Source organism: Leptopilina boulardi, unplaced genomic scaffold (assembly GCF_019393585.1).
Source record: "Leptopilina boulardi isolate dan_hultmark-lab unplaced genomic scaffold, ZJU_Lbou_2.1 LbouV2_123, whole genome shotgun sequence".
In the NCBI taxonomy this organism is placed as follows: Eukaryota; Metazoa; Arthropoda; class Insecta; order Hymenoptera; family Figitidae; genus Leptopilina; species Leptopilina boulardi.
This window is the reverse complement of record NW_026137667.1, coordinates 1,607,452-1,631,172: the sequence shown is the minus strand read 5'-3', so window position 1 is coordinate 1,631,172 and position 23,721 is coordinate 1,607,452. Positions and strand designations below refer to the sequence as shown.

At 28.6% G+C, this 23,721-nt stretch overlaps 3 protein-coding genes across 4 annotated transcripts; 2 read left to right on the top strand and 1 right to left on the bottom strand.

Moving 5' to 3' along the window:
• Positions 1-3,035: 3,035 nt before the first annotated feature.
• LOC127288053 (probable methylthioribulose-1-phosphate dehydratase) lies at positions 3,036-5,120 on the bottom strand. Of its 2 annotated transcripts, XM_051315273.1 has the most exons (5): positions 4,954-5,120; positions 4,113-4,207; positions 3,579-3,847; positions 3,307-3,508; positions 3,036-3,229 (listed from the first exon to the last, which is right to left on the bottom strand). In XM_051315273.1, exons 1-5 carry the CDS (start codon positions 4,981-4,983, stop codon positions 3,106-3,108), a joined length of 720 nt encoding a protein of 239 aa, XP_051171230.1. In that variant the 5' UTR covers positions 4,984-5,120; the 3' UTR covers positions 3,036-3,105. The 2 variants fall into 2 exon arrangements, with proteins under 2 accessions (XP_051171230.1, XP_051171240.1); XM_051315283.1 differs by lacking the exon at positions 4,113-4,207 and having other exon boundaries at positions 4,954-5,093.
• Positions 5,121-5,793: 673 nt separating this feature from the next.
• On the top strand, positions 5,794-10,687 carry LOC127288048 (N-alpha-acetyltransferase 35, NatC auxiliary subunit). The gene is made up of 10 exons (XM_051315260.1): positions 5,794-5,937; positions 6,161-6,222; positions 6,688-7,223; positions 7,315-7,507; positions 7,631-7,812; positions 7,900-8,232; positions 8,859-9,251; positions 9,343-9,519; positions 9,655-9,780; positions 9,951-10,687. The coding sequence occupies exons 1-10, from the start codon at positions 5,879-5,881 to the stop codon at positions 10,089-10,091; spliced, it is 2,202 nt and encodes a 733-aa protein (XP_051171217.1). The 5' UTR covers positions 5,794-5,878; the 3' UTR covers positions 10,092-10,687.
• Positions 10,688-10,776: 89 nt separating this feature from the next.
• Positions 10,777-21,312, top strand: LOC127287981 (uncharacterized). The gene is made up of 9 exons (XM_051315152.1): positions 10,777-11,052; positions 11,115-11,342; positions 11,442-11,983; positions 12,075-12,272; positions 12,436-12,830; positions 15,562-15,613; positions 16,084-16,453; positions 18,554-19,320; positions 20,209-21,312. Exons 1-9 carry the CDS (start codon positions 10,832-10,834, stop codon positions 20,655-20,657), a joined length of 3,222 nt encoding a protein of 1,073 aa, XP_051171109.1. The 5' UTR covers positions 10,777-10,831; the 3' UTR covers positions 20,658-21,312.
• Positions 21,313-23,721: the final 2,409 nt, after the last annotated feature.

Sequence of the window (23,721 nt, the reverse complement as noted above, 5' to 3'; positions counted from 1 at the left end):
AGGAAACATTTTATACATAATTATAATTTCTTGTGTATGATACGTAACATTTGTTGTTCAACAAACGTCAGAATTGAGATTTTTCTTCTTAAATTGAAACACGTGTTCATGTAAATACAATTTTATCATGTTTTACCTATTTCTCATTAAAGTGTCAATTTATCATGAAAAATGTGAATGTAATTTATAATAAATCTCAACTTCAAGTTATTTATAAAATATAATATAAGAAAATAATTTTAGATCATATGAAATAATTTAATTTGCGTATAAATAAACTTGAGAAAGATAAGAAACAAAAAAAATATTATTTTATATTTAAAAAAAACTTTACATTAACGATAATTCACTATACATATATATATAAAAAGAAATGAGAAAAAATGTACAATGATCCTTGCAAACTTGAGAAGAGAAAAAAAATTTCGTGTCCTTGACTTACACAAGGAAATCCACTTTTGACATTTCTCCTTAATAAATATCCATCTATAATAGGTTCATAGTCACGTGTTTAATTAAAATTTTTCTTGATCTGATATTTCTATGAGAGATCGTTAATTACTTCCAGAAATAACTTCAAGTTTAAATATTAATGAAGGCAAATTACATCTTGATTATTAGATATTGTATATTATTCTTCATAAAAAGTGTACAAGTTTCAAGGTGTACAGTCAGAAAAATTTTATTTTATGATTTCTACGGATGCATCGAAATTTTTACCATTAGTTAGAATTTTCATTTTAAAGAATTGTTATGTCATAATTATTTAATTAAAATTTTTTTTTATTATTAATTTTTCCTAATCTAAGAACTTATAATTATTCCCTTCTCTAATTTCTCAATTTAACTTAGTTAAAGAAACTAAGTTGGGGAGAGGATATTAAATGAATGAAGAAAATGATAATTAAACAAAAGATTATTTATTAATTATAAGAATGATATTTTCTTAATAATTAATAATAACATTAATAATATTTAATAATTAATTAATAATTAATCATATAATCTTCTTATAACACCTGATCTCCTAAGATTGGATCTTCTATGGAAATTATATAGAAACTTTTTTGTATGTGGATCTTTTGGCGGGAACAGCTACCCTATGAAGCTATTTTTCTAGAACGGGACCTCACAGACGTAAAAAGTACTGATGACCCTCTTAGTAGTAGTGGTTCACGTAATTTAATTAAACATTAACGATCAAGAATATAACATTCTAATATAATTTAAGAAAATTATCCATTTTGTTACATATCATAAAAATATGATAGTAAACAATTGATTAAATTAATTATTAAAATAATTAATAAATTAAAGAATCGTTGAAGATTTAAGAATTGATTCTAAAATAAAATCCAAGAACATATAAACAAATCTGTGGAAAATACCTGTCAAGCGGAATCAATAAAACGTTTAAACTCAAATCACTTGAGTGGGCAGCTTAAATTTTTCCATATAATCCGATAACTAGTCAGATTGCCTCGAGTCCTAAAAAAAAAGATACAATCTTACAAACATTATTAATTTCTATCATCAGACAATTATATTGCGATTGAATTTTTCCACAATATGCCAATCAAATTCAATAGCTTGCTCAGTTTTAGATTGCTGTTTTTTATTTCTTCTTTAAGAAGAATGAAATAAAATTTTTTTTTATAAAGTTGATTTTACGACCAAGATATATTAGGGGTCACCGTTTTCAATGTCCCTGACGCAAAAGAAATACGATTATAATTATCATACATAAAAGTATGATTGCGTCTAAGGCTAGACTTATAAAAAAAAAACAATAATATACCTCTGATGATCATTTACGACTAATCGATCTTCAATTAAATTCTACATATTTCTAGATACATTTACAAATTGATTTTAGACTGATTCTACAAAAGGGGAATTTTATTTTGATTATTAGCAATTTAAAAAGAAATAGTAGGATATATTTTTAAAATAATTTGTAAACTTATGACATAATTTTATGTCACACTTTGTTAATTTGCAATTTAAATTAGAGTCAGTAGTCTATCATCTCGTCTATGTAATATATTTGTGTCTAATTAACAAAAATAGAAAAACTTTACACAGCTCAGTAATTTTGTGACATAATAAAGTATACCCTATGAACATCAAGAATATTTATGAGCTGACAAGTAAGAGTTATTTGCTTTTAGTTAATAAAAATTTGAACGTCTTCGATTAAAATTAATTTTTTTAGCAGAATTTAATTTCATTCGAGAATTTAAATGCCGTTAATATTTTTTAAAAAAATTTGAAATATAAATTTTGTACATGATCTTTGAAATTTATATTTTCTAATTTATTTTCTTAATAATACATATATGATCTTATCTTTTTCTTTTTTTTTTATCAAATATTATTTGCAATACACTTGACTAGTACAAAAGAGAGTTAATTAACATTATGGAATTTTATTCTTTTATTTCAAATAACGGGAATGTTTCCTAAATTCGTTATAGATATAACTTTTATTATATTGAAAATATTAAATCAATTTTTATTATTCGAATGAAATTGGATGACTGTCTAAAATATAACAAAAACACTTATTTGGCCACAGAACAAGAGTAAAAGGAAAAAAAGTTGTTTCTTGCGCACGATGGTGACGTAGATAGTTTGTTTTGATATAAAGACCAATGATCTGTGCGATTGTTAGAAACGAAAAAAAAGTTATCAATCAACATGTCATCTTTCATTTTGCGTCTAAACGATTAGCAAATAAGATTATAGTAAGAATTTTAGAAATAGAAAATTTACTATTAAATACAATAATTGTGCGTCTGTTTGCAGAAAAATTTAACATCATTTGTTTGTTTCTAACACACGTATCATTTAATCAAAATTGATTACTTTTTTTGCATTTTAATAATAAAAATACAATAAATTAATTTATTTAGTATATATTAAGTATATAATTACGATGTAATTAATTATTATTATTATTATTTTTTTTTGCTTAGGGACTTTTGGGAAATCTGAATACAGATACCTTGGCTTCGAATTAATTATTCAACGTGTTTTGTATTTAAAGTTATTTATTAACAAAATATATAAAAACGTAAATTTCATTCTCATATCGTAATATGCTCATCCAGATTTATTCTCATCTTCCTGAAACTTTAATTCATATTCATTTGGAGTTAAGAGAGGATCAATTCCAAATTTTTTCATTTGAACAGCAATGTCAAAAATGTAATCATAACATTCTGTCCTATGTAGGAGAAAAAGAAAAAATTAATTCCAAAGAATTTTTCAAATTAAAATTTTATAATTTAAATTGATAATTACATTGTTTTTGCTTGTTGCCAAGTATCTCCCCATACGTAAACTCCATGTCTGCGAACTAATACAGCACAAGTCTCAGGATATTGATGAATTACTTCGGCTAAGCGATCTTTTAAATCTTCTTCAAATGGAGTATTCTCAATAATCGGGACAACAAGTTCTTCGTCATATCTTAAAGATCGACCAAGTTTTTGATTCTTGATGCCTTAAAATAATGGTTTAGATTAATTTGTATTAACTCTCATTTTAAAAGATAAACAGATTTAAATTATTACCTTTTATCATTTCCAAATGAGTAACACGGAATTCTTTTCCAGGCCACAAAAGTGTCACCATTACAGCAAATTTTGAATGGGTGTGAATTACAGCTCCAGCATTTCTTAATTTATAAGCGCACATAAAAAGAGGAGTGCATTGTGATTTTTTCAATTTTTTCTCAGATGGTGGTAATTCTAAATCATTTCCCTCTATATTTTGAACGAAAATTTCATCCGGGTTCATTCGTTCCTTTTGCACACCTGAGGGTGCAATGTATATCTTTTCTCTATAAATAAGAAGTAATAATAAAAAATACGTAATTAAATTTTCTGCAGGGACAATTTATTTCTAGATGGTATTAAAAGATTGGGTGCTATAAATAGAAGCTATAAGTAGAAAAATTAAATAATAAATATAAGAATAATAAAAAATAATTACCTACTGTTTTAAAAATACGCAGTCGTTTAAAATATAACATTTTTATATACAATTAATCACAAAATTTTACAAATAATATATAATAAACAGATTTTTATTAATTTATTATTTACTCATGTCTTATTGAGATTCCACCACCTGTACCAGTAACCCATTCTAAATCATAAAATTGTCTACATAATTCTGGTATCAAATTTCGAGGATGTTCCTACAAAAAATGTTCTTTTCAAGACAAATAAACATAATTGTCATATATATACGTAACTGAATTTATAATTTTTATTCAATAAATTTCTTATATTGAACAAAATCTTAGAACTAGCACTGTGCTAGTTTAAAATTCGAACAAACTTTGCTCCTATCAGAATTTTTAATTGATTTTTTTGGGTCGTTGATTACGAATTTGAAGTCAGCGACCCCAAAAAACCCACGAGTAACGTATTTCAAGTAAATCCGGTGAATTTTTAAAAATTCGTCCGACATATTGGACCCGACATTTTGAATTTTGCAAAACTGAAAGCATATTCCTAATCAACGACCAAAAAAACCCCGAGTAATGGATTTCAAGTGAATTTGATTGTCTTTGATTAGGAACAAATTGATTTTTTTGTAATGGACCAAAAATATATATATAATGGCGCATATTTTGAAAATTTTGATCCAACTTTGAAAAACGACATATTAAATTCAGCGTGCTTAAATTAGGTTTATTTGATAGGTGCAAAAGTTTGTTTAAATAAAAAGTTCTCGATTCGAGCACAGTGTAATCGGAAAATTAATTGTTACAAAAATTAAAAATAAGCATGTTCTTATAAAAAAATATATAGCAAACTGAAATATAGAAATATGCGCGCAAAAATTTTATTTATCATTGTAAACAAAGATTCTCCAAAATACAATTTTGTATCCTCAATCCATATAACTATTTTCTGTTTATAAAAATTAAACGCGTACCTTTGCATAATTTTCGTCGTAATAGTTCATTATTTTATATATTTGCCTTTTTTCTCCTTATTAAATGACTTGTAATTAAAATGATTATCAGTTCGAACATGGAGAATAGACTTCTCATAAAGAGAGATAAACTATAATAATGTGGTGATTTCTATGAACGTCGCCTTAATGATTGTGAGCGCGCCTTAGGATCCCTCTCTACTTATTGAGTTTTCTAGTAATATTTTTCGCACCGTTGTTTTGCAGCCATTGATCTGGTAATTACCATTGATTCTGTTTCGGCTATTTGTTTTTATAATTCATTTACATAGAAATCATAGGTAATTGAAAATTGATTTTTGGCAATCTAATGGGAATACCTTTTGATAATAACAAATAACTAATTTCCCATATAGATACCACCAACGCACGCATGTCAAGAAATATCTGTCAGTGTTTTCATTAACATAACCTGAATTTAGTATGAGAATGATTTTTAAATAAGATTGAAAATAAATAATTTATCCATTAAAAATGAAGTTAAAGTTTAATTAAAGTTACAATATTGAAACACTCATTGAAGAAGACATATTAAATACTTTAATTTCTAATAATGTAGGTAGATTTAACGAGACAATTTTAAGGTTATATCAAGAATCAAGTTTCATTATTTATAAAAAATATTGACAAAAAAATGAAAATTAAAAAAAAATAAATAATTTTAAAAATTGTTTGAAAGTAATAAATAAGAAATTCAAATACAAATCAAATTTGTGCTTTTTGGTTATATGTTAATAGACTGCAAAATTCTATAACGTTCATTGTTTTCAAAATTTCTAAACATCCAAATAAATAGGCATAAAGCTGAATTCCCATGTCAACGTAAAGGTTGGTTTCCATCGAAGTGAAGAGCGCGAGCGCTCGTAATAGACTGACGAGAATCAAAATGGCGATAACAGTGGAAAAACTAAATTCAGCTGCCATGAATGAAGAGAAAGAGGCAGTGTAAGTTGAAAAAAGTTATATTATTACATTTATATTTAATTACAATTTTTGATTTGTTTTCAACAAACCTTCTATTGAAATTAATTTTTCTTTCTAACTCTTGACATGTAAAAATAACCTATATAAAATTCTATTTGCGGCGGTAATTTCTAATAGACATTTGTCTATTATGAAATATTTCAAATAACAGAAAATGTAAATAATATTCATATTTTTATTGCAGAATGGCCCGTGTCAATTATAATTGGCTAGATATTACCCAGGATTTTTTTGAATCTATTAAAGGTAATGTAAGGTTATATTAACAATTACAATTTCAATATTTATATTAAATGTGTTTTTTATTCTTTGTTTTGACTTTATAATAATTTATTTTTTTTTTTAAGTCAGGGAATTTCAGAAAATTTCATTCAAAGTCAGGGAAATTTCTGTAAATTTCTACAAAAATTAAAATTTTTTGTGAATTTAAAAATTTTTTAATCTAAAAAAACTTAAATGGTTTTTATTACCATTTGTTACTACTATTAGAAATTAATTTATTGTTAAATATGTCAGTAAACATATTTTTGTCCAAAGAAAGCAGAAATAAGGTTATTAAAAAGTCAGGGAAAAATAAAAAAATGTCAGGGAGGAGTCAGGGAATTTTTTTCTCAATCCTTGTTAGACACCCTGATTTATAATTTATTTATTATTTATAATAGTTTTACGTTAGAAACTAAAAAATTGATTAATGATTTATTTTGCAAACAGATTTGGAATTAGGTGAATTATTACATGACGAATTATTTGGCCTCTTTGAGGCAATGTCAGCGATAGAGATGATGGATCCAAAAATGGATGCAGGGATGCTGTGTAATAGAGGAAACAATAAGCCATACACGTTTAATCAAGCTGTAGATTCTGGAGCAATACAATTGGATAATTTAAAAGTTGCAGATGTGATAGCGATAATTGATTCAACATATGCTTGCATAGTTTCGTGGCTTGAGGGCCATAGCTTAGCTCAAACAGTTTTTACAAACTTATATTTACATCAACCTAGCCAAATTCAAGACAAGCCTTTAAAAACATTTTGTTACGCTGTTTTTAAAATAATTGAAATCATTAAAGATTGCATCACTCGAGCTTTAGTCTTTGAGGAAGAGGATTTTCAAAGTTTTATGTATGATTATCGACTTCAACAAGATATTACGGAGCAAAAAACAGTTTCAATGTTGAGAGAAGTCGAAGAAGAATTACATAGAAAAAGTCGTATAAAACCAACGACCGAGGAAAAAGAGAAGGAGGTAAATAGCACAAATTTTAATTACTTTAAAGAAGTAAAATCTTCATTTCAAGAACAAAAACTAATTAACTAATAATTAATTTTTGAAACAGTATAATGATGGACTAGCCCTTTACGCAAGGATGCGATTTACAAAGATGTTTTATCAAACATTAAGTTTCTTGGGCAAAAAGGATCAACTTCATCAAAATTTGACTGATTGTCAAAGACTTCTTTCAAATTGCACTGATATGATTCAAGTTATGATACGAACTGTAGATCGTGGATCCAAAGCAGATGAAATAAGTATGCAACCAATATTATCTTCGTTAATTATTTGAATTTTTAAATAACAGAGAAAAATTCCAATTGTTTTTTTTAAATTTATTAGTTACTTTTCAAATTGATAACTCTTTTTTTATATTTCAGCCGATCATCCAAATATTATGGGTTTTGATCCCATGGTAAACCAAAGATTGCTTCCTCCAACTTTTCCAAGGTACACCAAAATAAAGCCACGAGTTGAGGCCTTGGAATATTTGGATGAATTATTAAATCGTTTAAAAATGGTTATAAAAATTACTGGTTATACCAACTTCCATGGTGCTTTAGTAGGTTGATTTACTTTATTACTTTTTTAAAAATTGCATATTAACTAACTGATATAGTTTGATGTTATAATTGGTTTTTGTTTTTAGGATTTCTTTTTAGAATTTTCACGTCATAGTCCTTGTATTTTATCAAGATCGATGTTACAAATAGTTTATTTGCCATCAACTAGTCGTGTGTTCGGTATACAAAGCTTTAATGATGTATTAAGGGATGCAGCGAGAAATTTCATTGCTCCACCTGCTCTAATGCCTAAAAATACATTGCTACAGAATCATCAAGCAAAGGAGTGTGTCGATACTTTCTTAAATCATTGTGCCAATTTATTTGGAAATTTATTACAATTAAGTGGACACAATAGAGCAAGACAGCGAGATAAATTAGCACATTTACTCGACGATTTTGCTACTCTTCAAGATGAGGTTTCTTTAATAATTTCTTAATAGTTAGAGATTTTTTTTTTATAACGCTAGATGTTTTTAAAAAAGTAGTTGAGACCAAAAATTGTCTCAATAAAAAAAAATCGTTTAAGGGCTGAAAAAACTTGTACACTCTTGTAATTTCGAAAGCAGATGGGCGATTTCAGAAATTCAATATGGTGGCGTCTGTAGATGTGATATAAGTCATTAATGTCACGATTCGACAAATACAAACATGAATAAAATTTCCAAAATTAATTAAATTGAATCAAAAAATACATTTTTAAGCATTTTTGGGGTCGCTGAATACGAATCTGAAGTCAGATTTTAAAAATTCAAAATGGCGGATCCAAAATGGCGGTCGTTTTGGAAAAATTTAATATTTTTCGTCATAACCGGTTACTCGGGGGTTTTCGGGGTCGCGGAATACGAATTTGAAGATAGATTTTAAAAATTCAAAATGGCGGTATTTAATTTAACCTATGTAAAAGAGAGATATAAATATCAGTTATCAAATCTGTCATCAGATTCGTATTCATTAAACGATTTTTTTTATCGAGACAATTTTTGGCTATAGCTCTGTTCCGTTCGACGTTTGAAGTAATCGATTTTTGAACTATTACTTTTAGGCTGAAAGAGTTGACGGTTATATGCATACGTTATCATTGAAAAGTGATACACCTCGACCACATTTAGCATATTTTGGTACCTGGATTTTATATCACACATTACGAGTTATGGTCATGTACTTGTTGAGTGGCTTTGAACTTGAATTGTACTCTGTTCATGAATATCATTACATTTTTTGGTATTTGTATGAATTTTTGTACGGCTGGCTAGTCTCGGCAATTACGAGAGCAGATTCATTTTTAATGGAACAAGATATTCACAATGAGACACACAAAGGAAGAGGAGGTAAAAAGAGTGCAAAAAATAAAAGAAAAAAAGTCGCTCCTAGACCTTATAGTTTAGAAATTTTAATGTATCAAGCAATGCAAAATATTTGCGGTGGTTATTATAAGGTAATTATTTTATTATTATTGTTAATTAATTATTGTTAATTAATTATTATTAATTAATTATTAATCTTTTTATATTTTTTTTCATTGTAAGGCCTTGGTGGGCTTTCGACTAGATGGAAAGATTCCACTTCCTGAGATGCAGTTCGATTCCGAAAGAGTGAGATACGAACATAGATTATTACCTTTTTCGTCGCTTCTTACACCACCTCCAGTTCACTATCAAGAATTTTTGGACATGACAAATGCACAAATAGAGAAAAGTAAAAATGTAAGAATTTCGTTAACTATTATTGCGTGAAATACCAGAGAATGTGCAACATAACATTTTTTTTCAGTAATATTCTTTTTAATTCGACAATATAGAATAGCAATTTTTTATAAATGAAAAAAATTTTTCTTTCAGTCTCTTTATGATCGGTTTACGAGTGAAAATCAATATTTAGCGGGTTGTCGTCATTTTCATCATGCGAGAAATATGTTGGAAAAAGCTTCAAGCCTCTATCCTGCCAATTCGAATACCGTTAGCGAGGTAATTTATATTTCATGCTTATTAGTATTTCACTTTAAATTAATTAATTTGTTGCGTATGAAATTTAATTTTTTATGTTAGTAATTAGAATTAAATTCAATTCTATAACTTATAATTAGCAGCTTATTAATAATTTTATTTCTATATGCAATAATTTTTTTCAATTTCAGATAAAAGATTTATTGAAAGTAGCGAAAACAAATTTTATTGTTCTAAAACTTTTGGCGGATGGACACAAAAAGGACTCGAAAGATCCTCCATTGTTTGATTTCTCATGTCATCAGCACTTCCCGTTAATAAAACTTACATAAACTGACAATTGTTATATGTATTTTTGTTATATAATAATTGAAGTGATAAATTATTTATTTTTTAGTAAAAATTTAATTTTGAAGCCAATATTTGTTTTAATTAAATTTTAAGTAACTAGTAATGTGTATAGTTCCTTTATTTGCCGAATAACAACTTGAAAAAATGTAAATCTTCGTGAATCATTCATGTGTGATTTTCTACGTTTCAAATCTGACAATCTGAACAAATTTCCCCATAACTTTAAAAAAGGCTCATATATATATAATATAAATCCATTAAAATAGTAAATATAATTCTTTTAGATTGTAGGCGAGTCAAATTAATAATAAAATTATGCGCAAAGCGACGTTTGAACATCTTTTTGATCTAGACGAATAAATTTTAAGTTGCAGTATTTTTTTTAGGAAAAAATATATTATCGCTGAAAACGTATGTTGTTTGTAAAAGATTGTAGAACATGTGAACTGTATGATATATAATTGAAAGAACTGCATTGTGCATTTTGTAGATATAGAATAAAATGTATTTTGCAGAAATATTAGATAAAAATTGTTTTTTTAAATTAAAAAAATAAATGTTTAATTTTATTTTTTTATTCTTCAATTGTTTTTTTATCTTAACATTTACGGTTATGTTATTTTATTCGTCTTACTATTTTTTTGTTCGAAAAGGAAAATTAATAAAATTTCGTTAATTTGGAAATTTGTGAACTTGAAGGAAAATTCTTTTTTTTTTAAAAATGGGAGTGATTGATAAAGAAGGAATTAATTGTAAAAAACCATTTATTGGAGGGTGGAGACATAAAGTAAATGGTACAGAATATTTAAATGCAACATCCCAAACTGGTCCAGGTCCAAAAAAAATACAATGGAGTTCCATGATAAGCAAAAAAGTTCAATGTACGGAGACAAAGGAGAATTTCACTCAGTCAGTTCGACATCAAATATCACAAACGTGGAGGTGAAAATTTTTGTTTAAAATTTCTAACTAAACATATTTTACAAATAAAGAATTTTATTTAGAAATGATTGCTGTGTTTCAAGCGAAAAGGATAGATATTTATCGATTAGACCATATGAGACTCACGAGGAGATGCAAAATCGATTAGATTTTGATGGTCATGCTCGTGTTATTCAGAAAAATTATAGAGCTTATAGAATTCGGATATTCATTAAAGAATCTGCAAAATTGTACAGGAAATTGTTAGAAGACGAAAAAGTTGAAGAACAAGAAAGCAAAGCAAAACTTGAGTAAGATTTTCATATTTTTACAAGTTTTTTCAGTTGGAAAATTTTATCAAAAAATTCACTGTCTCGCAAATTTTCCAAAAAGATAATAAATATTTTCAGGAGAAGATTTCAAGAAGAAATTATTCGTATGACTTATCCGCGAAGCAGAATGGACTTTAATATATTGTACAATTTAATTGATGTTTGGAATGAAATGCAAGTGAATGAAATTAAAAAAAAATACTTTAAATCTGGACAATGTGCAATGCAATATTCACTTTTAGAAAAGACAATTTCTATGCTTAACAATGTTGATAAACATCGACAAAAAGTTCGTGATGCCAATAGAATAAGAAATGTGAAATTTTTAACAATTCACTGTCAACCTATTCGATGGAAGGGAAATAATGGAAAACCCATTGAAATGATAACGTTAAAAACACAAAAGGCACGAGAGTACGAAAAAATGTATATCGATTTGAAAAATAATGATACAACTCGTGAAAATCGTATAGAAATTTTATTAAAAACAAAAAATTTCCTTAAAAAATTTTATTGTTACACTGTTGAAGAACTTGTTTATCTAATCGATCAAGAAATAATTTTATTGTCAAGAAAAATTAGAGGATTATTTCTTGATAATTTAAGGAACAGAATAGTTGGTATATGTTATTTAATATTTTCTTAAAATGTTTTTCCTAATTTCAATAAATTAATATTGAAGTAGAACGTAAGATAATTTATTTCTTGCAGGTGCTTTCTTAAACTTTTTGAAAAATGGAGAAACGTTCTGTAGTGAATGTACGAGCGACTCACTGACAAAACAGAGTTTAGAAGAATTACGAGAGCCTTTGGAGACGAAAACTTCTTGGTGCAGTAGTTGCAGAAAGTTGCTTCCTAGCAACAAATTTTTTGCTAACGTTAGAACGCGCAAATTGGTTCAATGCAAAAGTGAGTGAAAATTCATAAATGTAAATGTTGGTTTTCTCACAAAATACTTGATAGATTGAGCTAAAATTTTGCGAAGAACTAAAAATACTGAAATCGGCGTTATATACTAGTATTAACATTTTGTCAAAGAATGTATTTTTAAAATTGTATCCCTTTTCTACAGGTTGTGCTTGGCTGACGAAGAAAAATATTCCGCACGTAAATTACGATTTATATTCCTTTATGTTAAAAGATATTCGTTCTGAAGAGAGAAGGATGAATTGCTTTTCAAGTTTAGCTTATGTCATACAAGAATCGGATATATACTACCTCATAAATCACACGTGGCATGGTCGCTCAATTGTCAGCGAAAACAACGATCTGTACATTTTGAGATTAATCCGCTTCGACGTTAACGCCGAGTGGGCTCCCTGGAATTGCATTCTGTTGACAGAGGACGAAGCTAAAACGCATTATCACATCAAAAAAGTCGATTCCCTTTACTCTAGAACTTTACTGCAAACGGTTTACTTAAAGCACCTAGCGGCTAAATTTCAATTCAAGTACGACACCCACTCAGTTTTATGCTAATTTTTAATTAGGAAGCTACCCTTGCGTCAATCCTTTTTAACCTCTATATTTCCAATCTTGGAGAAAGTCTTAGGTATTGTAAATATCATAAATATGCTGATGATTTTAAAATTTATTTGTCGGGACCATTATCTGCTTTTTTCTGAGATCTTCATTTAAGATAAATGGTACTCCTATCTATATCATACAGTGAAATAGTTAAGGACCTTGGTTTAATGATTAACTGAATATTAGGCGTTTTCCAGATTCTTACTATGAGCGCTCAGTGAGCATGAAAAGGTTCTCAACTTCATAAAAGTAGTTTAGTTTCATGGATTCTGATTGGATAAAATATTGCAATTAAGAAGTGCGTGTAAAACAGGCTACATTTTTTCATGTTTTTGACCAAAGTAGGTGTGCTTGTTCTGTTGTTTTTTAGGAACTTATTTTGTTTACAACTTTGTACTGAGCAAACGACTTCGTTCAAACTGCTTAAGGTCTGAGCAGAATAGAAACCTAACCGGAATCGTAATCACAACCGGAAGAATGAGTTAGAGAAGGATAGACACATTGTTTGTCCTTCTCTAACTCATTCTTCCAGTTGCGTTTGCGATTACGATTCCGGTTACGTTTTTATTCTACTCAGGCCTTTAGGCAGTGCTAAGAATCGAATGGCTTAGCACGAGTTTCGATAAAATTTGTCCAGTACAAAGTTGTAAACAAAACAAGTTTCTAAAAAACGACTGAACAATCATACCGCGGTTTTAGTAAATCTGGAAAACGCCTATTATTATGGAAAGAACATATTTACAATATTTCGCGTAAAACATTTTTGGTTTTGCAACAGTTGAATAGAAACAAAGACTTTCTTCCCTCTTCAACTCGCTTATTATTAGTTAAATCTCACATTTTCCTCTTTTATGATTACTGCTGCCCTGTTTATGATGACATTACTGATGAGTTGAATAATAAGCTGGAAAGAGCATTGAATACCTGCATCCGTTTTGTGTATGACTTACTTAAGACTGAGCATATCATCCAGTTTAGAGTTAAATCGAAATTATTAAATGTTGCGACTAGAAGACAAATATTAGACTCCGAGAAAGAAAAGATATCCTAATTGTACCCAATATACATTTAAAAGATTATTTTTTGATTTTCTATTTAAAACCAATGATGGGTTTTTCAATATTACATATTGGTAACCTTTGCTAAATTGAATTGTTTTTGCTATAATTTCTATTTCATTAAATAAATAAATTATATTTTATTAACAACTGAATAAACATTTTATCAACGGGAGGCGTCGACATAAAACTTGATTTAATTCATTAGCTTACTTCGTTTAATAGATTTCTGTTGTTGATGTGTATAAGGGAATTATTAAAAAGGTATAAATTGTATTCTTCTGGTAAATAGAAAACAGATTGAACGTTAAGTAATAAAATGTAGAGTTTCGAAACGAACAACTCTGCAGTAGAATCCCCAAGATAGTTTCTCATAAGAACGTCGTTGGCATTAAACTTGCGAATTGCACCTTTGGGTCTTAGTAGGTATAAAAGTGGGAATGTTCACGCATAAAGTGTGACTTCCGGATTTGAGTGCGTCACGCTTCTACTCTATTATTTTTAGTTTCTCTTTTGCTATAAAAGTCAAAAAACCTGCTTCTTATCATCAATAATGAAATTACTTCCTCTTTTTTATGACATCTTTTCCAGTTTTATAACTTCACAAAATAATAGAACATCTTTCTTTCTTTCTCTCTCTCTTTCTCTTACATTTATCAATTTTAAAGTTAAAATATCGTTAAAACTTTATTACAAAAAAATAATAATTAACCTAATTTTTTTTAGAAAAAATATTTTATTCTACTTTGCTCTTATTTTAATTTTAATTTTCTCGTATTAATTAATGTAGATTAATTGTATTAAAATTCGTTGTTTTAAGATAATCTATGTTTACGCAGGAATTTAATAAGATTGGAAGCCCAGTAGAAAAAAAATTTGAAAAGTATTATTTAAACTAAAAGCAACAAGATTTCCACCCAGCCAGCATAGAATTATGAAAACTTAATTAAGTAAATGTTTTAATGAATAAGAGAGTACGAAAATAATAATTTATTAACATATTATAAAGTTTACAAGAAACTGCGAAGACTATAATGAAAGAAACAAATAACGTGCATGCTTGTGAATCGACCAAACCAGTTGCCGGTGGCAACGTCGGATTTTGGATTTAAGCTTTTGAACGTTGAAAGCTCTGTTCCTGGTGGCACGTATTTCTGTTCTCGTTTTTCACCACTATTTTTATATTTTTTTTACACTCAAAAAAATCAAGTGAATGAAATCTGTAAAATCTTGGATTTTTACAAATAAACATATTCAATATGAGTAAGCTTTTACAATTTTTATTAAATTAATATTTGTTTAATAATAGAACAGGATAATCATTTCGAAGTAGAGTTGTTTTAACTAAACTTAGATTTTCAAAATGGTAACGCTAATCAAATAAATATTTATCATAAATATTTATTACTTAGCTTCCATGAGATTACGTTTTTTAAACTGGACCTACAGTCAGACGAATTCAAAAGTTCTATTGGATTGGAATCTATCGATTATTTTTTAAAAGACTGTGACGCGTGCTAAAATGAATACGTATGAAAGTAGAGTGAGAACATTAGGAAGTTGTGAAATTATCATCTTTCATAATTATCTGGCTTCTCTTGTGTACATTTTAGTGTCGTAGTGCATTTACGTGCAAAGCTCCTGAAGCATATTTTGCAGTTATAAGTAACTTCAGTTTCCATCTAAAGGAAGTCCATGTGCTTGCATCAGATTTTCGAATAATTAATCTCACTTCCTTTTAAGACAAAATCCACTCTCATCTACAGCTATAGACCGACATAATTTTATCATCTCAGAATTAAATTCCCAAGGAGATTTTTTATTTATTAATTAATACTGTAAGTAAAATTTTTAAAAATGAGTAAAAACAGTAGAAATTAAAAAACGTCAGTAGAGAAATAAATTATGTGAATTAAATTCAAAAATATTTATATTAACTTTTTAAAAATCATATCCCTTTGTACGTATTGTACGAACGTTCAATCAATAAATTTGCCAGCTTAAAAATGGAATTTGAAAGAATTCAAGATTTTACTATTTTTCGAGTTATTTTTCTGTCACGGGAAAATTGAATTTGGAATTTTTCAACAGATTGAAACCATCCAGCCAAGGCTTTCTCCATTGAATACCTTAAGCTCATATATTTGATGAAGTAAAAATGGTGGTGGTAGTGGAAATAGAAGATCGTGCAGAATCGAAGAAACCTTTCTTGGGTGGTTGGAGGAACGTCTCTACGAGTCAGGAATATCATAATGCGAGAACACAAACTGACCCGAGGGATATGAAATTTTCAAACAATCGGAAGACTATTGGAATAGCGAAAAGCACGCAAACTATTCATATTTTTAGTCGTTGTATTGCAACCTTCTCTAATAAAGCTACACAATTCTCGAAATTACCCAGTTTACTAGATAAATTTCTTGAGCCTGAGCATAAGACATTCAGTTCAAGGGTGAAGTCACGCAATGAAGAGGAATGTGCTTCAATGATACAACGGTTCTATAGGTATTGTAATCGAAAAAACTTTCTATTAGAAAATAATTAAATTATTTATTAATAATAAAATTCTTTATTTTTAATTATATTCAAATATTTCATCAAATATTTAATACAGTTTGTTTGAAATGTTGATACAAGTAGGAAAATAAAGAATGCATTATTTTCTTGAGTATTGGGATTCTTGGAATGCATATTAATTCGCTTTTTCAGTTCTTCATATGACGAGGTAAAGTTCATTTGCTTATTGAAGGAAAACAATTGTTTTTCTAACCCTATAAAATCTTCAACCAAACTTAATGCAAAATTTCTCTGACAATCTGACTATCGTTAATAAAAACATGAATATAAAAATTCACACGAAATTCGTACCAGGAATCGGTTCCATACAGATTTCTATGTGAAATACAAAGAAAAATTCAACCGTGTTGAAAAAATGCTCATGGAAATTTTTCATCTGTACGGAATTTCCTGCGGAATGTCGTACGTGCTTTCGCTATAAATTTTTGTGGCGTTGTGAACCGATTCCTCGTACGTTTAAATTCTTAATTTTAATACTTATTTTATTAAAATAAATACATTATTTAGACAATACAATTTTTTATGTAAGTATGTAATCATTGCTTAAAGGCACGAACTTTAGAAAACACATTACAAGTCGCGCATTGAAAAAATAAAATGATAAAGATAAGACTTAACAGCAAACGATAATTTAATTACTTAATTTTTTAGTATACTTAGCGGCGTGATGATAGTTTCGTTTACCCCAAACACCTAACTTAGTGTCACCATTTTTTAGGGTTCCGTACCCGAAGGGGAACGAATTTATCTAGAGGGCTGAAATTTGGTATACCAATTGAACCTAAATTGCAAGAGAATAAGAACAATCAATTTTATTCCATTTTTTTAGATAGAATGTTTTCCTGGAAAATGAAAAATCCCTTACAAAGTCAAATAAAATTAAACAGCATCTCTCCATTATTTTTTTACCTTAGAACATCACATATTACCTTCAAAAAACCCTACCAATTGAACCTAAATTGCAAGAGAATAAGAACAATCAATTTTATTCCATTTTTTTAGATAGAATGTTTTCCTGGAAAATGAAAAAATCCTTTACAAAGTCAAATAAAATTAAACAGCATATCCCTATTATTTTTTTACCTTAAAACATCGCATTTGAAAAAGATTTATTATTTTAAACAAGGACTCTATTTGTACTCTTTGCAATGGCTATTGGAGGAGGAGTAATAGCCTGATGAGTTCATTAAGTCACACACCCCCAATATCCAAATTTTGCCAAACTCAAAGGGTACAAAGTTGTCTGCATATTAATTACAGATTCTGTCTCAGAATTAACGTAGTGAACCCGGTGCGTCCAGAGTGACTTCAAATTTCTATAATTTAATTAATTAAGGTCTACAATATTAAAATTTAAAATCTAATATTTCACAATCTTATATATCTAAAATAATAAATAATAAAATAAATAACAATAAATATATAATGAAATTAATTAATATGATAATAAGAAAAACAATTTATTTATAAACATATAATATATTCACTATGCAGAATGGTTTTGTCAAATAAAAAGAAAGACACTCATAACAAATAAAATGAAAAGAACCTAATGAAGAAGAGAGCGATTTCTCAGGAAGGGAGTAATGATAATGAATAGAAATATGAGACCGGAAAAGAGGATCTTCTGGATGAGGAAATTTTTAATTTCCTTGGAGAAAAAGTCTCTGAAGCAAATATGAGAGAGGTGAAATTACACTCTCAGAATATTTGTAAAAAGACTTATTTTATAAAAAACATTTTTTTTAAACGAAATCTAATTTCGATTACAAATGATTTAACAATTTAGTTGATACAGTAATAAAATTAGGGGATGTAAAATTTCATAAGAAAAATATACAAATTGTGGAAAATATATATTATTGAAAGATTAATTAATATTAAAAATAATAATAATATGAAAATAAATTAATCATTCAATAAGAAATACCATATATTAAAAAATCCTAGTTAACACTAGAACAGACTTTAATTCATTAAGTGATCCATTAAAATATTATTTATAATAGCAGAATTCTTAATTTTCAGATCCTATCGACAGAGAATGAATACACGAGCGCTGACAAAATTCTTTCGTGTATTTGAGGAAGAATCAAATTCTTGTAAAGAATTAAGAATATCTGAAAAAGTCTGGAATGACACAGAATTCAAGATGATTCGACCGCAATTACCGAGAAGTAAAGCGGATTTTGATCTGGCGCTTAACGTGCTGGATCGTTGGCGCATTAGTGAGATTGAGCGAACGAATCGTGATTTTTTCAGAAGCTCGAAATTAGTAGCTCAAGACTTGATTCTCACGAAGGAAATAGAGTTTCTCCGTGAAATAGATACGGTGAAGTCTCGAGTGAAGAAAGGCATCCATGAAAGTAGAGAGTTTGAGTTTTTAGAGAAGCTCGCAAAGCCTTCGCAATGGAAAAGCTCTGATGGAAGGGTAATTTATGTGCAGACACTGCAAGTTCAGAAGACTAAAGAATACAGAGAACTGTACGAGTCTCTTGTGAAAGCGGAGGCTGCTACGAGTATTGACACACGAATTGACTTACTGGTTGCTCTGAAACGAATCGCCAAAGAACATTCTTGTCAGGTTTCTCGCGATCTCGAGTATCTCATTGATCAGGAATTAGATTTGTTGTCCTTGCATGTAGACGTCCAGATGCTAGACCAACTGAGAAATCGATTGAAACTCACTTTTCTTCGCCTTGTTCAACGCTCGCTGCACCTTTTCGAATATCCAGATACCAGAAACGGAAAGTCCCAGATAGTTTATGGCCAAACAAGGATCTGTAAATCTTGCGGTGAGTTCAATGGAGAATATTTTCTTCTCCTTTTTTCTCTATCAATTTCTATCATTTTGAGAATGTCATAAAAAGTTTATATATTTATGTTTTTTAGAACTATTGGTAAGTACTTCACCTATAAATTATTAATCATTTTTAACGAAAATTGACTTTTTAAAGTATCAAATTGTTCATAATGTCATTGACTACTGGGGTTTAGTTATTATATCTTAACAGTTAGTAAACATGCACTAAACGAAGCCGTTAGAAATGCTATGGTCGAATTATACGATACCGTTTAGTAAGCCAGACTGGCTGGGCAGTAAGACAAACTATTTTGACGTGAAGTTAACATCAAGGTCTTTCTAACAAGTTGGCGTAGTAATTCTAACTATTCTTTTAGTTACAAGAACTTTAGTTAATCAGTTAGTCCTACTATTCGGCTTTAAATCCTTCTGGCTAGAGTTATTTTAATGTATAACAAAGTGCTTCGTTAAACCACCAATTCCCTGGAAATTAAAATGAATATAGAATATAATAGCGAAAGATAACGTTTTTGTGAGACAAGTGGTTGTCTCTCTCTTCTCGCATAGATTTGTCTCGTTTCCTCTTTGCCTTCTTGCTTTCGTTCTGCGTTCAGTGACTTTTGTCAAGTCTTATCAGAAGTGATTATGCGCATGATTAATCCGCGATTAGAGTCAGGTGGTCAACGTCCCTTCCAGTTTTCCCTTCAGATGCTGACCAGTTGGGGATAACGAGGTAACGACGTATCTAGATTTCTGGACTATGGAAGATTTTTTTATGGAGATATTTTAGTATTAGGAAAGATGCGTAATTGCTAATTAATTTTAAACAAATTTAAATATTGGTTTCCAATTTATTTCATTTTCCATTTTGGTTTCACAGGAAGATTGCGAGACATGGACCACTTTTCGTTGGATTTTCGTCAAAAAATAAGCTTCTGTGACAATTGCATATCAATTCAGGAGGGAAATAGAGCCCTGAGAATTGTTTATAAGCCATTTGAGAGAATGTTACGAGACTTGAGACGACGTGAGGCTCAGCTAAAAGCCTATGGAGGTTTAGCTTTCATCGTCGATTTCAAGGTCATTTATCACCTAGTGAACGACATTTGGCACGGAAAGTCGGGAATCACAGAGTGTAACGATCTTGATAAATTGCATGTGGTCCGCTTTCGACAGAATGTCGAGTGGTCGCCTTGGAATTCTTTGGTTCTTACAAAGAGGGAAGCTCTCATGCACGAAGCAGTCGCGAACTTGCACGATGTTTACGATTCCAGCCTCGTGCAAAAGTTTCACGCGAGGAATTTGCAAGCTCGTCTCTATTTCGAGTGAATTACTAAGTTACAAAAACGGTGAACGGCAAGGTATTATATCTTGTGAAGACGATGTTATAAGAAAAGCTTTCAAAGGATGAAACTTTATATTCTAGACTCGATCCTTTTCTAAATAATTTATTTTTTATTATTTGAAAAATCTATTAATCTTATCAAATTAGAAGATGTTATTAAAAGTCTAGGAAAATAATTAATGTAAACATGAAAATTAAATCTAAAGAATAATTCACAATGAAGAAAATAATTACATAAGAAATTGAATAAGAGAATTTTGTTAAAATAAATAATAGTATTCCTATGGTTTTCTTATTGATAGAGAAAAAGTCAATCTTGTCTTAAGAAGAAGAGAACTTTAAGCGGGATCCTTTTTTATATATTTTTTTATATGCTTTCTTCCCCTTACTTCTTCTTTTTAGCTGGATAAGAGCTTTTATGAAAATCTTGAACGCTTCTCGTGCAATGGGATATGTCAGGAGATTTGCTTTTATTTTTCTAACACTTTCTCAAAAACTTTTATATCGTAAAAAATAGTTATGAAACTTTTCCATATTCTTTGAAAAAAGTAGAGGTGATGTTTATAAGAGGGCCTGGATAGGCCCTTTGGTTTAATATTGTTAACTCAATAAGAAAAAAATATTGCGTTTATATTTTGTTGTACTTTTATATATTAAAACTAAGAAATGTTTGCATATTTAATTAATTTATTTATATGTAACAGGGCAGTGCCGTGTTATAAATTATTGTTATTATCATACTATATATTATAATTATATTATGTCTATATTACATATTTATTATTCACATGTTACATTTACTATTACTAGAATTGTCAAACATAATATGTTTTTTGTTTAGTTTCATCTATTAATAAAATATAATTATTATGATTTGAAAAATACTTATACGAAATATAACGCGTTATTTGTAAATTTAATATAAAATCTGAATCTACCATTTGAAGATTTCACATACGTACGCAGAAAGCTATATGTCTGGGAATATGTCCCGAAGGTAATTTTTGTTGAAAGCTAACACGAACTTTAAATCTCGTACAATTTAAAGAATTCTCGTGCGGTGTTGAATCAATAGAATTCTAATGAGAATAGTCATAAAAAAGAATTTTACGGCAGCTGAGCAATTTTTTGTCCTTTCAGTATTTAAAAAAAGTTCTATTTGTAAAATTCCACTAGATTTAAACACTCATTAATATAATAAATTAAATATTTCAAATTAATCAGGATTATCGGAAAAATCTTCGTTTTAATTACAAAAGCGTCATTTGGATCATTAGTTTAATTTCTACTGGAATTTTTAGAACAGATCATTAATTTCTATAAAATCTAATCGAAAAGATTCACAAAACTGTAATTAAATATTAATTAAAAGAGAAACTTTTTTATATATGATGATTAAAGATATGTGTATACCTACTACTTAATAAAAAAATTTTTACATCGTCGATATACAAATCTTAGAATTCTTTCAATATTATTCATAACATTTTTATTTTTTATCCTAAAAAAATTGATTCCGTATCTTCCAATAATAATGAGATAATCACCTATATATTGGTATAATATATAACACTTCATCTTATTTTTCATTAGAAAAATTGATAAATAATTTTTTATTACATTTTTATAAAGTATACTTACGTAATAAAGTTATAACAGAGAAAATTATTTTACTCCTCGGAAGAGTAAAAAAAAACTTCAATTTAATCCGAGCTTTAAAGATTAAATTTCATGACTCCTACTTATTTTTATCGAGTTTTTAAAATTGCTCTATAAGGTAATCGTAAACCTCATTTTTCCATGGAATTCGATCAGCTTTCGTGAAAGTTATTGAAAGGAAATAAAAGAATTACTGTGGTTTTGCATTGAAATGGATTTTCGCGACTTCAGTGTTTTTAAATTAAATGACTTTTAGGAACTCTGTGTACACCGTTCAGACTATAAATAAAGTCGATCTTAACTGCGATATAGACAGGAATATATCAAAGTCACAGACATTCCGCTTTAAATGCAAATGCTAAGAGTACACCGCTAGTGGACTCATTCAAGTTTTTCCTAAGAATTTCAGAATCGTTCAATTTTATTTCTCACTTTTTAATGAAATTTAAATGCTTATCATACATAGGGTAACTGTAGGTATTACTGCGGATACTGTTTTCCAAAAAATATATTATTTACTAGACTACTGAAAAGATTAGCTAAGATTAATATATATTTATCCAACGTTTTGAATATCCTATGAAAACTAAACTTGAATCGGTTGATGTCGAATCGTTTAATAATAATCTCGATCTAACTTGTCACAGCGAACAAGAGGCAATAGATTTGAATATTAATTCCGAATTAGCTTGTCAAAGCGGACAAGAGGGAATAAAATCGAATAAATCAAGCGAAATCGGAACCCATTCGAAACCTTGTATAAGCATAGTAGGAGTGTCATAATCGGCTGATACTGAACCACTTTATAATAATATTCTCGAATTAGCTTGTCACAGTGGACAAGAGGGAATTAAATTAAATAAATTGTGTGGTATCTATATCCCTTCTAGGCCTTACCTATTATAATTTGAAAAAGTAGAAATCCAAGCACTAGTTGATACAGGTTCAGCTTAAACATATGTAGGTGTTACGTTTATATTTAATTTTGAAGGTAAGCGTAGTCAAAAGGTGTTTTATACCTCCGAAGTCGTTAGCAAATATTTTATACAAATGCAATATTAGTTAATCATAGGAGGAAGAGAAGTCATATTAAGTAATTAATTAGTAATTATAATTTCAAAAATTTGACTTTAAAGAAAGCTAATTGAAAGAAAAACCAGTGTCTGTTTTATCAAGAAAGGTCTTAAATATAAAATTTTTTCGAAATTTGATACTTGGGATAAACAGGTGATATAATGAGACTAATTAATTGTTTGAATATTATATTCATCAGATCCAAGCTGTAGCACGTTGACCATAATAATGCTGCCATGGTCTTATTTCAAAATCCCAATTTCATCGATTGAATTAATTTGTTTATGATCTACAAACTACATATTAACGTCTGGA

Coding starts and splice junctions, on each gene's coding strand:
- LOC127288048 (XM_051315260.1), top strand. CDS start 5,879: ATGGCGATAACAGTGGAAAAACTAAATTCAGCTGCCATGAATGAAGAG. Junction 5,938..6,160: donor AATGAAGAGAAAGAGGCAGT/GTAAGTTGAAAA, acceptor TTTTTATTGCAG/AATGGCCCGTGTCAATTATA. Junction 9,252..9,342: donor TTTGCGGTGGTTATTATAAG/GTAATTATTTTA, acceptor TTTCATTGTAAG/GCCTTGGTGGGCTTTCGACT.
- LOC127287981 (XM_051315152.1), top strand. CDS start 10,832: ATGGGAGTGATTGATAAAGAAGGAATTAATTGTAAAAAACCATTTATT. Junction 12,273..12,435: donor CAAATTGGTTCAATGCAAAA/GTGAGTGAAAAT, acceptor CCTTTTCTACAG/GTTGTGCTTGGCTGACGAAG. Junction 16,454..18,553: donor ATGATACAACGGTTCTATAG/GTATTGTAATCG, acceptor CTTAATTTTCAG/ATCCTATCGACAGAGAATGA.
- LOC127288053 (XM_051315273.1), bottom strand. CDS start 4,983: ATGAACTATTACGACGAAAATTATGCAAAG. Junction 4,208..4,953: donor ACGACGAAAATTATGCAAAG/GTACGCGTTTAA, acceptor CATTTTTTGTAG/GAACATCCTCGAAATTTGAT. Junction 3,848..4,112: donor GGAATCTCAATAAGACATGA/GTAAATAATAAA, acceptor TCTTATTTATAG/AGAAAAGATATACATTGCAC.